The sequence below is a fragment of the Nothoprocta perdicaria genome, unplaced genomic scaffold (genome assembly GCF_003342845.1).
Source record: "Nothoprocta perdicaria isolate Ctin4 unplaced genomic scaffold, notPer1 scaffold_221, whole genome shotgun sequence".
NCBI lineage: Eukaryota > Metazoa > Chordata > Aves > Tinamiformes > Tinamidae > Nothoprocta > Nothoprocta perdicaria.
In genome coordinates this window covers 458440-473258 of record NW_020455423.1, presented here as the reverse complement: position 1 = coordinate 473258, position 14819 = coordinate 458440, and the positions used below count along the sequence as shown (strand labels likewise).

Below are 14819 nucleotides of genomic sequence, written 5' to 3'. Positions count from 1 at the left end.
AATGTTCTGCTTTAAGATGTCAAAAAAAAAAAAAAAAAAAAAAAAAAAAAAAAAAAAAACCCTCTAAGAATCAGGCTCTGAATTATTCCACTTCTTTTCCACACACTTCCACACACTCTTATGGTCTGAGACTAGAACATCAATACTTGTGGTGAAATAACAACTGAAGAAAACATTAGAGAATACCATTTGATTTTCAGCCATGGAAAGAATTTATCTGCAGAAAGCTGACAGTGGCATCAACACTGTCACTGGGGTGGAGAATATGGAKATAACAACAGGAATCTGACTACAGAATGGACAATGTTGGATTAGTAACTATGAAAACACTAGAATTTATAAAATATATTACTTTCTCTAAGTTTCCTGCATTTACAATGATAGTTTTCATAGATTACACGTACCTGAAAGATTCCTCTCCTTGTTCTGAACAGCATAGAGTTATATGGATGTTTCTGCCTGAAACTGCCACGCCTGGCAGACATCTAACACAAGCATCAGTTAAACTAGTAGACAGGTAAACTAGCATCAGTCTTATATTTTGAAAAGAGCAATATTTAGGCAATGATTCATCTATCAATTAAATATAAGGTGTTCTGCATCTGCACATGTATTCCAGACAATTTATTTAGCTCTAAATACCAGAATTTATGCTGAAAATAGTCTTTGTAATGGCACATGCAGGATTTTTGATTAAGAATTTATAGCTAGTTTTTATTTCTACCGCCAGACATATTTGCAGGAGAGCAAAAAATCAGTTTGTGAAGACCGAACCTTTCCAGCATGGGCATTTCTTATGGACCAGTAAGGAACACTGCAGTGCACTTCAGTAGGGATGTCATTTTTGAAGACAGAATAATTTAATCTTTTGTAGACCAATAGCAAGCTCCTTTGGGAGGGAGCTTTCCCTTTCCTTGGGAAGTAAAATATATTAGGATATTATGATTATTAATTTTTATGATTACCAAGTCAAGTGAAATAAGAATCACTCAATTGTTGAGTCTTTTATGATTTTAGCTCCCATCAATAGATTTTTTTCTTAAAGGATATCAGTTTTATAGAACTTGCACTTAAATAGAACTCAATACTGCACTCAACAGAAAAATGGCCACTAGTTGAAAGACAGATATAAGTATTTACTTGTAAAATACAATTAATAAATTAATATTTAATTAGAACTAAAACGATAAAAATCCATCACTGCAATCAAAATAAAGGTTGTATTTTTTTTGCTTGGGCCTCTGTCCCATGTTAGGAAAGGTTCATAAAGTAAGGTATTAATATTAAATAGAAGAACATACATCTCTCCTGCAGCTCCACTGTGAACACACAAAACATAAGGCTCTGTGTAATCCTCCTGTCTGTTTTCCCTATTTCAGCCATGAAATAAACAGTACTCAACGTCTGTTCACTCCAAATAGGCAGGAGTAGGAATTTTCATTAGCCTGCAAAGAGATGCTTATTACTTTGTAGTTTAATGCTCATTGGAGGGATTAGACATGTTGATACACTTCTTCAAAAGAAGAAGGGTGYGTTGCAAAGCTCTGGCTTGCTTACATCTTATTTTTTCCTAATGCATCATACYGTGGTCAGAAGTATTGGCCTTGGATACACATCAGGGCAGCTTCCAAGACAAAATTAATATATACTTAAGTCTCATTTTGTTTTTAAAAAGACACTCCTATTTGAAGGAAATCAGCTAGAACTAGAGTACAGACGAGAAAGAGCACATCTTTCAAATCGATAAATCCTTGTACAGAAAAGCAGTTGCAGTCACATAGAGCAATGAGAGATGGAACATAGCTTGATGATGCTGTTTGTCCAAGGGTCCCACTTCTAACTCTCTTCCCCTGGTTCATTTAGGCTTGCACACAAACATGTCGTCCAAGAAACTTCCAAAATACAAAGCAAAACTTGGCCAAAGTAGACTGCGTACTGCAGAACACTAACTCCAGCCTCCCTCCTCCACCAAAATCAGTCTTGGTTTGCTGAATTGTCTGTTTTGGCAAAAAACTGTCATTAGAGAAAACAACCAGAGATGTGTCCTCCTAAGAAAGGATATACTCTAAATTAAAATGGAAAAAAGCAATGAAAAAAATCCAACATCTTGCCAGTATGGAATAAAACTAAAAACTCAGATTCCAGTGAGCATTTTTTTCCTTCCAGTTATGTTTACAAATTGCTTATCTTGCATAAGATGTTCAAGAAAAATACATTTGAGATTATCTGAGGGGAAAAAAAAGGGTTCTCCTGCTGACTTTAAGGCATGTTGATGAGGTACAGAAGTAAGTGAATCCTTCCCTTCTTGGCTACGGCTACACTGCTTCTTGAACAAGAATGTGGGATTAATAGAAAGCAGTGAGGTGTGGAACATCTGTATCCCAGCAGAAAATACAAGAAATTCTAAGGTATGCCAGCAACTTCATRCACAGGCAGAAAATTGCTGCAGTTTCTAGGAAATGTCCATATAGGGGTATGCCTGCTGAAAATTTTGGCTTTCATTCCCAAGCAAAGTTTAGAAACTTACACTACTAAAAAAGCAGGAAAAAAAATATTTGAAGAGTCACACACACAAATCTTTATAGTATATATRTATTTCTACATTATGTACTACACAGACACCAGATTCTAACATTGCTATGGGCAGAATCATTATAAATTGATGAACTTGTGACTATATAAACTTTGAATCTGTGTTAAGAAAATTCAGGAGCACATTTTAGTAGCTAAAATCTTCACAATAAATTAAGTTGTAAAATTCTGATTCGATTATTAATATTTTTCTATTTACAGTATTTTCTTTCASTTAGAGCAATCTGTCTGTAAGTTCTGCAGCACCCTCACATTRTTTTTCGCTTATTTCCTTTTTACATGCTCTGCAATCACATGTTATCAAAGACTATCTCTGTTGCTTCTCCAAGAACCTACTGTTTTTGCAGCAATTATAAGGATTTCTGGAAATTGCATTTGCAGATATGCCTCTAAAGACAAAAATCTGCATGAGCATCTCATCTTCCAAAGAGAACATCCACCAGCACCTCAAATTAATTGACATTATGTTGTAACTATTAAAAACAAAATACATATACATAAATATAAAACCTATACACAAGATTAAAGTACCTGCCATTACTGTTGCCACATTCAGGGGAGAGGTTGAGTTTCTTTTAAACTGTTTGTGATGTATTTATGACTCATGATAACTCCAGGAATGAACAAGCTGGCTGCTTCCATGGAACAGTAATCTGAAGCAGTGAGAGACAGGCAAACAGAACATAAAGAATAATGATTTTTGTACATAAATGTTCATATTGCAGAGACTTCTCTGCATATAAGTCTGTATATTTATTGAAAGGTTTAATTTTGTCCCCAGAAAGTGCTTAACTTCGTCATTTAGTGAAAGATCTTTTAAAGCTTAAGATTTTTCCTACCATAAGCACAGCAAAATGATAACTTTGCCATAAGGGCAGTAAGCATATTTTCCTTCAGAGGGTGATTCCTCACTGCAAAATAATTTTTCTTCACGAATCAAAAAACAGTGAACATTATCCTCCACTGTTTCCATTATCCTCCCAGGAGTCCTACACAGTCCTGTGTGAAAACTGACTTGTGCAACTTCCATTTCAAAATCCTCAAATAAATTATTCAGCAGTTTTGCAAATGTCCTTTATTTCTAAACAAAGTCACCAAGTTCCTGTTTGATCCTATTTAAGGCTGCAACAGGCACGGGGATTATTGTAGTAGGCTCTTCGTCACATAAATAAAACAAGTTTCTTCCACAGTATTYAGTACTTTTTCTCAAAGTTCCTAGATATTTGTGCATCAATTCAAACATTTACAGACTACTCATTCAGTAAGTGCCAGCAGCAAGGCCTTTGTTTCAGAGGGATGATGGTGGAATCTCCCAACACATAGACTGACTCAACAGATTTCCCTTGCAGAAGTACTCCTGCCAGCTGCAAGTCAGAAAYCAAGAAAGAGGTTTTATCTTTCAAATAAATCAACTGAGCAGCAAGTAAGACCTGAGCATTTCTCAGGGAAAATATAAGTGGGAAGAGGCCGAAGATTTCTGTCCCAAAATAATCTACAGTTTATGAGTTTACAAAGTGCACAGTTGGAGAGCTAGCAATACCCTAGATTGCGCCCCACCATCATTGTTCTAGCTATATTTCAYTGAACATCAAATAATGTGCCTCTTGTTTAAGGTTTCTGCCTCAACGCAGCAAACACTTAAGCACAGGAGTACTCAGTACTGGCTCACTAGGACCATTCACACAGATGAAGTTACACAGAGAATTAAGTGTTCGCAGGATAAAGGCCAGATACGTATACAGCTCTGTTATCAAAAGGCTGCTGAGCTGAAGTGCACTGATCATGAGGTCTAGGCGTGATTTACAAATACAGCTTTCATATCTACACTGAACAAGGAATTTTTCCCAGGACAGTGGTTGCTCAATTCACCTAGGACTGATGGACTCAGTTGCTTTCAGCATCACATAAATGCTTGGCAAATTTTACAACAATTTACAGGATTTTAGCTATCGGTCAGGTCCTGCAAAGTTGTATGTTTCAGTGGCACCACACCCTGAAAAAAAAATGCTTTACATCTGTGTCTTTTATATCTCTAAGAAGTTTCATGTTGCAAGTTTAAAAAGTGTCAGACAAACCTTCTCCAGACCTCAAACTGACAATCTAAAAATTCAGAATCACTTCAGCATTACAAAGAATCATATCAATATATTATTTATCAAGGGGGTTTAAAATATGTTAATGCTCTTTTGTCCCTGCTGCCCTAAGCCATTCTGTATTAAACTCAATTTACTTGCAATAGCTTATCCATCTTCTTAGTCATCCCAGCAGCATTTCTTTGCATCTATTACTGCTTAATAACTTTCATCAACAATAATCAAAACCAAACCCATTATTTCAATCTTACTAACCTGCACTGAAGCATTGTCTAATGCATTCCAGATTTGCATTATTATATTGCATTATTATTATTATAAGTGTTAAATCTAAAGAAGCCCATTCTACAGATGAGTTGAGAAAAAGATGATTTAATCAACCAGACAAATCACTGTCAGAAACTGCAACCTCAAGTTTTCATATCTGTATGAAGATTAGCACATTTACTGTTTTAGTTTCTTTACTGAGCTCCATATTTTACCAGTTACCAGGAGCTATAATTTCCGTGAAGCATCAAATTTGATTCCAMGGAGGGTAAGACACTCACAAAAGCTATTAACAGGAAAAGCAAGATGAGAACTCATAAAAATGAACCACCCTCTGCTCACAAAATCCTACTGCATGCAAACCTTGCCAAGCAATAGAATAAATCAGGAAACATGCATCTTTCTATTGATACTAAAAATCTTCCAGTACCAGATCTAACTTGTTAGAGCTTATCAAGGCATTACTACACTTGATCATAGTTTGTAAGTGCACATTTCCTTAGAATTCACAATCTCTGACTACATTTTATTTCAGATCTGACTATATTCCAATACTACCCTCATCACTGAAGTGCGATACCAAATGACATAGGAAATCACAGAAGACACTTTACCGACAATTCAGACAACATTCTAAGGTTATAAGATATGAGTTTTGTCCTTCAAATTTAGCCGGTCTCTRAACTCCAAGAGTTGGACACTTTGTTGGGCCTTGATGAGCGACAGGACTCTCATTTCCACATGCCACCCTGCAAATACTGTAGCCATATTGTTGCCAAGAGGTCTTTGAAGCTTGGAGGGAAGTAAAAATCTCTGCATTTGCTCTGTGGTCTACACATGGTGAAATTGTTAACCTGTTAATCTTCCCAAATTACTCATGGAGGTCTAAACATGTAGGCTATTACTCATCCATAGCACTGTATGAAAACACAGCAATCTCCCCTCTAGCTATGGGAAAACCACAAAACAAATACAGGCAGAGAAGAAAGGGAGGCAAATCAAAACAAAAGGGAAGCACAAAATCAGAAGGTAGCCTTTTAAGGACAAACTGTATGTCAGTTATTTACAMAGTTTCATAATATTTCTTTCTAGAAAGAGCTCCCCATTATTAACTATTAATTATTTAATATATCTGACTATTTTTAAGGAGCTATTATTTAATATATCTGACAATTTTTAAGGAGTATATTAGTTCTGGGGATATCAGAATATCTTTTTTTTCTTCCCCTTTAGAGCTAAATTTAAAGTCTCCATTTTCATTGCCCCAACTAGTTTATATTTCTCCTTTAATTTTGTTCTACAGTTCAGAGCAAATTTGTGACATTTTAACATTCCTCCCCAGTTAAGATGCCCTATATATCTTTCTGTAATCTTTCATCTGAAGTAGAAGCTTCTTCCCTTCCATCTTTCAGGGTGTCCTTTGCCGTTATGAACAGGGTGAAATTTTTCTCCACTGGCACATTGCATTTACTTTCTTTTAAATTTGTTTTTGATGCTCTTTACAAAGTTCCTATTTTGAGGTAATTTAGGGCACCATATTCAGAACCATCACTATAATCACATGTAAATTCCACATGTTGATGTAATGTTCCAATTGTTTTGGTGGCAACATAACATTTACTCCTTTCTTATGAAGGAGTGAAATGTCAGATACAAATTCATGTTGTCTTCATTTTTGCTGTGACTATATTTGTGCACAGAAAGGCAGCAATACAGCAAGAGAGATACATAGCTATTTTGCCTCCTAAATTTGGTTAAAAYTCTAAAATGTAAAGAACACAGAAAAGGAGAAAAATTTCTCCTTTTTTTATACACTGAAGTGGATTGATAACTCATAATAAAAATGAGAAAGGTCAACAAAAACTTATGTGGAAAAGAGTTATCAACTGACATTTGCAATAAGAAATGGTGAGTTCCCATTGAAACTGCGTGTTGGAARTAGGTTTAAGACGGAGATACATAGGCAGGCACTTTAATACTCAGAGTGATGTAAAATTAGTTGTTCAGCACTTTAAGCTGACACAATATTTAACAATGGGGCAATAAATTCCAGTGTCTGTCACAAATTCTAATTTAGATTATTGATCTGCTGTCTATCTACCTTCCCTGCCTATTCTGCAACACTGACTTCAACTTTTGGGCTGACTCACTTAAGTTGTCCCAAGCATGGCTATACTTAATGGAATCTGAAATGTTTTGCTATATACTATTTGCATCAGGCACCAGTTTAGATGACAATATTCAAAAAGGAAGTGTTTATTCACACAGCAAAACATTACAAAAACCAGGTCTTTTCTCTAAGTTGAATCAACTACAACAAATAATTACAACTATGTAATTTAGAACCTTAGGTCAGAGAGAGGTGCACAAACTGTATTGGCTTCCATAAAAAAAAAAAAAAAACCTCCCCAAACCAGACAGTTTCTCCATGAAATACAAGGATTTTTATCTCCATTTCATTCAGTAACAGTTGTTTTATTTTTTCGACACAGGAAAGTTACACATTTTTAAGTGTTAATACTATTACTTATGGCTTTTCACTGATGATTCTCTGCTTTTCTAGAGGTTCAACATAAATATAACCAACAGACAGTTAAGAAATATTTAAATTTAGTTTGCAACTTTCTTAGTTATTTACTTATCACATCATTTAATAACTAAGATTAAAAAAGCAATTATTCTTGAAAATCTYCTAATTCATACAAGTGTTATATCATATCTGGGTTATTTTATGTGTAATATAATTTCCCTAAGTTCTTTTAGCTGTTTTATAAATAAAGAAAACATATCTTTCTCCTTTAGGTTTTTGGGACTGAAACTGATACCTATAAATAGCTATATGATCCACAAAAGAAAGGAATTCATGATTGTTATAGTAATCCAATATGTATTTTTAACACAGATGAATGCCCCCCATTCTCCTCTTAGCCAAAGAGCAGCTTTTCCTATCACCATATAACCCACAGCAATATACATATGGAAGAACTTCCACTTAATCAGCTTGATACAGAAACTAACTGAAGGATTTAACTTACGTGAAGTGCTGTACAAAATACAGGCTCACTGCTCAAGTTCATAGAGCATTACTATCCAAAACGTTTAAAATTCTAAGCTTCTGAAACCCATGCAAATCTAATCCAAACCACTGCCCARGTTAGCATACCATCCCATAGCATAAAACAAATCAAATATCAGATCTGTTTCATTTTTAAAATCTTGCTCAACTAATTGCTTTAGGATATATCAATTAATTTCATACTACCCTTTTCAAATTCACTGTTAAATAAATCCTGCTCTCTCAACAGATCGGTTACCAGCGGGTAAATTTAATGCATCCTTATATTTTGTTTGGTTTTCTTCTTCTCCTCTTTTTGCTTTAAATATCAGGTGCATTTTAGTCACTGGAAAACAGTGCAGCTACAAAGGATACACACACTTCATCTGGCAAATTGGAAAGAAAGACATACCACATAATCTGACATTAAAATGCTTTACATAAATCAGACATGCTTTAGGGTGCACTCACTAGTTCACATTAGACAAAAGACTTTCTTTTTCTTTTTTTTTTTTTCCTCTCTTAAAAAGAACAACATGGATGGATTTTATTAATAAAGAACTCTATAATTACAAGGACAGACTTATAAAGAMCCCAAATTCAATTTCAAAGATATTTTAATTAATTCTGTAGTCCAAAAAGTCTCTACAACAAAGYGGACAGAAAAGAATATTGGCTGGAAATACCACACTCTATGACACTAATACCGGAGATTGATTGCAATAATTGTTGAAGAAATGGTCTATGATTCAGCCTACTGAAGAGATGGCACAGCTATGAAGTAAATCTCCCTGATATTTCATGTTGTTTAAAATCTTTATCTCTTRGTTTCAGGATCACCTCCAGTTAGTATCAGTGCTTTCTCTTAACTACTCATATCTATATAAATTTTAAATGTTCATGCAAAAGGAGCAAGAATCAATATCAAGACCACACAGYGCAGTCCATGAAGTTGTGGGGAAATAACATCATCAAAATGACTCTATCTGAAGTATCAAGAGATGGCTTTCCAGYATATTTAAAAATGAAATATAAATGCCTGCAAGTCTTCCTCAACTTTGACTGGGATCTCAGATGATACCAAAATAATTTAGAGTGAAAGATATTCTTTTTTTGTTGTTGTTTTGTTTTTGCGTTTAAACAGAACACTCATCTGTTSAAGATTTTAGAAATTCAGTGTTTCCCCCCTCCAGTTATCTAAATATTGCAACATGAATTCTAGCTCTTGAGCAGTGTTTGCAGTACATTCTTCAATATTTTGCTTATATTAATCCACTGCCTCCTTATTTTTCTAGCTCCACTGAGCAGAAAATGAAAACAGCTGGTGATTTCTACTGTACCATTAATTGGTATCTGACATTGTAACAGTGATTTCACTGTCACGGGCAATGGGATTGAGAACTTCTGTATAACTCCATTCCCCTAACAGGTACAATAATAAACTGTTAGTTCTTTAGGCAAAAGATGCAAATCTGCTGCACAAAGGCTTCATTCTCTGCCTGTAAGGAGTAACTTGAGGGCCTTCTGCAGATTCTGAACAGCAGTGCTCACATCTTCATATTGCAAAGCACTGCCAGCATATTTGCAATATTTTTGAGCTCTGGCAAAGTCCTCTGGAGTCAAACGGACTTCCCCTGCAAAAATAAAATTATAAAAAAAGTTGTAACAAAATAAATCTGACTTAATTTTCACCTCAAATTATTTGCTTTTCACTTATATTTGCAGTAGTATTACAAAGACCAGGGTATGTTGTTTCTTCTGTTAATTCTTCTTTCCCTTCATATAATGGTCAACTTTGCTGCTGCCATTTGAAAAACATAAGAGAACCTTTCAAAGCACTGGTATTTATATGACGCAGTGCCTTTCATGAGTAAGTCAATACCTTTGAGAAAGATCTGCTCTTCACCTAAGAAAGCAAGAGAGTGCCTTTTAGTCACAATAAGTTAGCTATTATCATGTTACAACCTGCAACAAACAAGGACAGTGGTTTCTGTGTTGATGGTATAATTACTTTGGGAATAATACACTCCCAGTCAAGAACTGTTCCCTCTGAAAGTGAGTAACTTTTAGATGCACAAACATTTCTCACTGGAATATTTATTTATATATTTCTTTTTTACATACTTTATTACTTGTTGTATTCAATTAATATTTGTTACACTATTTGCACACACACTATTTGTTCCACTATTTACAACACTAAAGATATCCTTTTTGTAATACTGCCAACCGTTAGCAGGAAAAATTCTCATAATAAGTTATAAAACAATTATCTGTCATTTATTACTCAGAGTATTTTCTTATGAGAGGCTCAAATATTTGGAAATCTGTAGTGCTGACCAAACACACATAGAGCTTCCTAAAAGGCCATTAGGAACTCCGGTCCCAGGTGGCAGAACATTTGGTATGTGAAGAGCATCCCTGGCGCCTGCATAATAAAATACGGGCATGCTGACGTCCCTCCCCCACCACCAATGCCCTGGGAGTCATGGGCCTAATCCCGAATGGGACCATTCCAAAAATGTACCAACTCTAAAACCTTTACTCATRTTTTCTCACTGCACTTTGTAAAGGACATCATCTTATGAAGACATTCAAGCAATTATAGATAAGACTAAAAATTAATATGCATTTCAGAAGGCAAGATTCAATATGCAATATTCAGTAGGTAACCCACAAGTATTTTATAAACCATAAACAATTTCATAGATAATGAACAAATGCATTTTTAAACCCACCACAGATCTGAACATAAAATCAGTTAAAATCAGTTAAGCTAACAAAGTTAAACTTTCTGAATTTAAGCAAGTACATGAAAATGCTTAAATGTATTTTACTTGATACAATTCTGATTAGCTGGTTCACTTCGTTTTAAAATAAAACTTTGTTCTTAGCAATATTGTGAGAACTTTCACTGAAGAATCTCAGTTCTTATCAGAAAATGTCTATTATATTTGTCTATTGTATTTGCTTTTCCTTTTCCCAATCTTATTATTTAACAACAGCTTTTGAGCAAATAGAATGGAAAGCACGTGGAACTAGACTGGTTTGCTGGCATTCAAAAAAACCATAAAGAAGAATAAGTAGGAGAGTAAGTGCTCTTAAGATTAAATTTTATCTATTTTAAAATACACTCTTGACACTCTTGAGTACTTATTTTCAACTTTCATAAATAAATCTTACCACAAAATAACTGTTGAATAGCCCATGGTGATTRAGTGAAATCATTATCACTGCAATGTATATTAGTTTAATGCTGAATCTGAAAAACCACATTAAATCTCTCAAAACACAYATACATGAGTAAATATGCGTGAGTGTACATATAAACACAAACGTACACTCAGGTTTTTYTGTAAACTAAATAAAAATCACAGACTAAATGCAGCTGGGTTCAATTTATAACTGCATTACTGAACATATTTGAGAAATTAAAAAGAACAAGCTCCCCTCAAAGTTGCTTTTTATTATGATGCCAAAAGAAACTAGAAAATCATTCTTTAAAAAAATGGTCAAGGCATCAGTCCAGTATTCAACTAATTTATTGGAAGGAAGCCTAAATTCACCAGTCTAATCTTATTTTTACAGCATGAGCTCCATTAATGTTTTGCTGGCATAAAGTCTTATTTATTATGAAATCTACTTCAGATGCTATTATGACATAACTTGAAGGGAAAAAAGTTAACAATTTTAGATTTATAAACTGAAGTTTATACAGTAAGGGTATTGATCTTTTGATGTGTTTCAGCTCCCACTGAAGTCAGCACCTCACAACGGACAAAGAGAATAGAAATAAAACGACTATGTTCTTAAGTTTTCAAAATAGCACAAAGCTTAACAATGGTGACTATAGTTAAATCAAAGTTATCACTCCAAAAGTGTCTATTTAAGCAACTAACTTAAACTTATACATTCTAATGTCTGAGCTCTGAAACTTCCAAAATCTTGATGTAGAAAAAAATATGCTGCACTTATCCTCAAACAAGCCTGCTTCTGTACTAATACAACACTACTAGCACACTGGTTRTATTTATTACTGAAATGTGACAGTCATGGAATTCATAATTAATGTCAACAATTGTTATTTCTTTAGTTTTAGAAGGAGGAATAGAGAGGGAAAAATGAAAGGTACTTTGACTAGAGAGATAGAAAATCACAGTGAGAAGGAAAAGAATGGAATGAAGAGCATTGATAGCCATTTCTATTTAGTTTTTTTTCCTCTTTATGTATAGCCCAAAGGCAAGGAAGTCATTAAGCATATATTTCAATGAAATATGGTACCTACAAACAGTGAGGGCAAACATAATTTTTAACATTAATTACTAAATGTTCTACTTTTAAAAAGAAGTGATACTTTAAATGATTTTTAAAAACAGATAATCTTTTGTCCCATTAAAACAGTTAAGATTCTCAGAACTTAAATCCTTAAAGATTTCTTAAGATCATAAAACATGTACAATTATTATTTCTACTTTATATATCGAAAAATCAAACAGCTTTATACATGCAACTCTATATTATGCTACCTGTGGAAGGAAGCATGTGGGAATATGAAAGTTTTATAAAGCTCYGTGCAGCATGGCCATGAATGCTTTTAGTGTTAGCAAAATCTAGGGGCAATAAATTTTTTAAGCAAACCAGACAGAGAATCGCATGCACATATTATACAAAGTTGCCACATAGCTCTACATTTAGTTAGCAGATACACAGTAACYAGCACAGGAAAGGCTTTGAATTGTTTCAGTTTTGACACTTTTAAATGCTACAAGAAAATATAKTCCAGTAGGACAGGATATGTATTGAATGCTTCGAACTGTCTAAAATCAAAGAAATGCTGTTACTTTAACTTAGTTTTATTTCGATAATATATTCCACTCTTTCCCACCAAAAGTTATTCTCCCATCATAGCATTAAACAAATTGCTTTTCCCATGTTATGGGAAGGAAAGAAAATATATAATTTATTTTAAAAATATACATTTGATCTTACTACCACAAACAGTCTTGCAGGAATATGTGGAATATCCTGTTTGGCTACGTCTATAGTAGCACATTAAATTGTGCCAGGGAATGTGCCTCAGCACTGGGACTTGACTGTCTACACTGTCAAACTGCTGGAACAGGCTTCAGTCTGGTTTGGCCTATGCTAGCTAACACTTTCCCAAACAATTCCTGGGCACAACTTGTGGTTAGAGCAGGCTAGAGACCATGCAGCATTGGCAGCCTTCAGGAACTACCTTGTTTAGGAGGTTTAAAAGTTTAATAGTATTGATGTGAGTGGCCCTGTGCCAACTGTTCTCAATATCAAATATTTACAGGTATGTTTAATTTATTACTATAGACATACATACTGCATCTAAATCATGAAGCAAGTGGKTTTTTTTTTTTTTTTTTTTTTGCACTGTGTTAGCTCTAGAGATCTACTGGAGAGCAATACCACTCCCTTACTGCCTCCCAAGGGAAAGAACATTTCCACAGGTACAGTATACATTAAAGTTATAGCCTCAATATGCAGTCAGGATGTAGCCAAAGTACATACTAGGACTTAGGGACCGGGGAGGGCTCCTGGGTCTGAGAGTTTAATAGATCCATTGTAAAATAAGGGCATTTCCACATCTATTTGGAGCACAGTACTGGTTGATGTAAAAAGGTCTTTTTAATAGCTCAAGAAGGATGACTTCTGACGATACTGTGGAGACAGCTTGCTGAAGGGAGGATGTTTTGGGTAATGGTCTGGCATGTTTGGTTGGGATACAGGATGGTGACAGGCAAAGACAAACACCTTCCTTCACTCTCAACCCTCTCAATTCTAGGTGTGCAAGCAAAACTGTGTTTTACTCGATTGCTGCTGATTGATATTTTTTTTCTAAAGCTTTCACACCCAAGGAGCTGCATGAACTGACTGCCTTCCAGTAGTGCACTTTTGCAAAAAAACTTAATCATAATGTAACACCCCGTAATGCTGTTAGAAGAATCAAGCTTGTGGTAATAAAGTACATGGGAGAGAAGAATGCAGGCATGCGAATAGTCAGGTTAGATCAAACCAGAAATTTATCACTATGCTAGCAAAGGTCTTAACCTCTCAATTACAGGATATCAGTCATCATGAACTGTCACAAATACAAGATTTTCTTAATTCATTATTATCTGTATTTACATATTTATTAAAACTGGTTATTAGAGGTAAGTGACTGTAGGCAGCACTGCACTGATACTACTCAGATACCAAATACTGGAATTCTGAAATTTAATTATTAAAGGTTAATTCAAAATTCTGAACTTTTTTGCTTATTTTCTTAAATAAGCAAAAGAGTAGGCAAATACAACAAGGAATTTCAGAGTAGTTGAAAAAATCTGTGGAAGATTGTCTAGAGGATCCCAATAACCTGATTATAGATATGAAAGCTTTGAGTGACAAAACAGTAGGAAACCTATTTTTCAACTATCAGTTGCCATGTGCAAGCTTAAGTAATGCATTCAGCCACTTTGCTTAAGGAGTTAGGAAAGTCCTTACAATAACCCAAAGAACTCCAGCACTAACACCAAGATTTAACTGCTGAGCTACAACTCTGAGGTATTGCTCTCAATGAGTTAACCCTAAGAGACCTTCTATCAATATGTCAAATGGTAGGATAAGCCTTTTGCTCTTTAACAGAATACCAATGGGGAATGTATCCTTATCAAAGGTAAATTGTCTTATTTTTCTGTAATCTTTTAAAGACATTTTCTATGAAAATTGTTATGGCAATACACACAGATCAAGCTGAAACACTGAACTCCAGACATAAAATCCCTCTAATTAAACAGAAGGCT

General features: G+C 34.6%; 1 protein-coding gene across 2 annotated transcripts in view; it reads right to left on the bottom strand.

Moving 5' to 3' along the window:
• Positions 1–7889: 7889 nt before the first annotated feature.
• The window catches only part of VTA1 (vesicle trafficking 1), a 37089-nt gene continuing 30159 nt past the window's right edge, over positions 7890–14819 (bottom strand). The window contains exon 8 of one of the 2 annotated variants that reach the window (XM_026039199.1): positions 7890–9641. In XM_026039199.1, coding sequence (XP_025894984.1) covers positions 9496–9641 — 146 coding nt within the window. In that variant the 3' untranslated portion in view covers positions 7890–9495. The remainder of the gene's footprint in view (positions 9642–14819) is intronic. The other variant, XM_026039198.1, reaches the window with a different exon arrangement.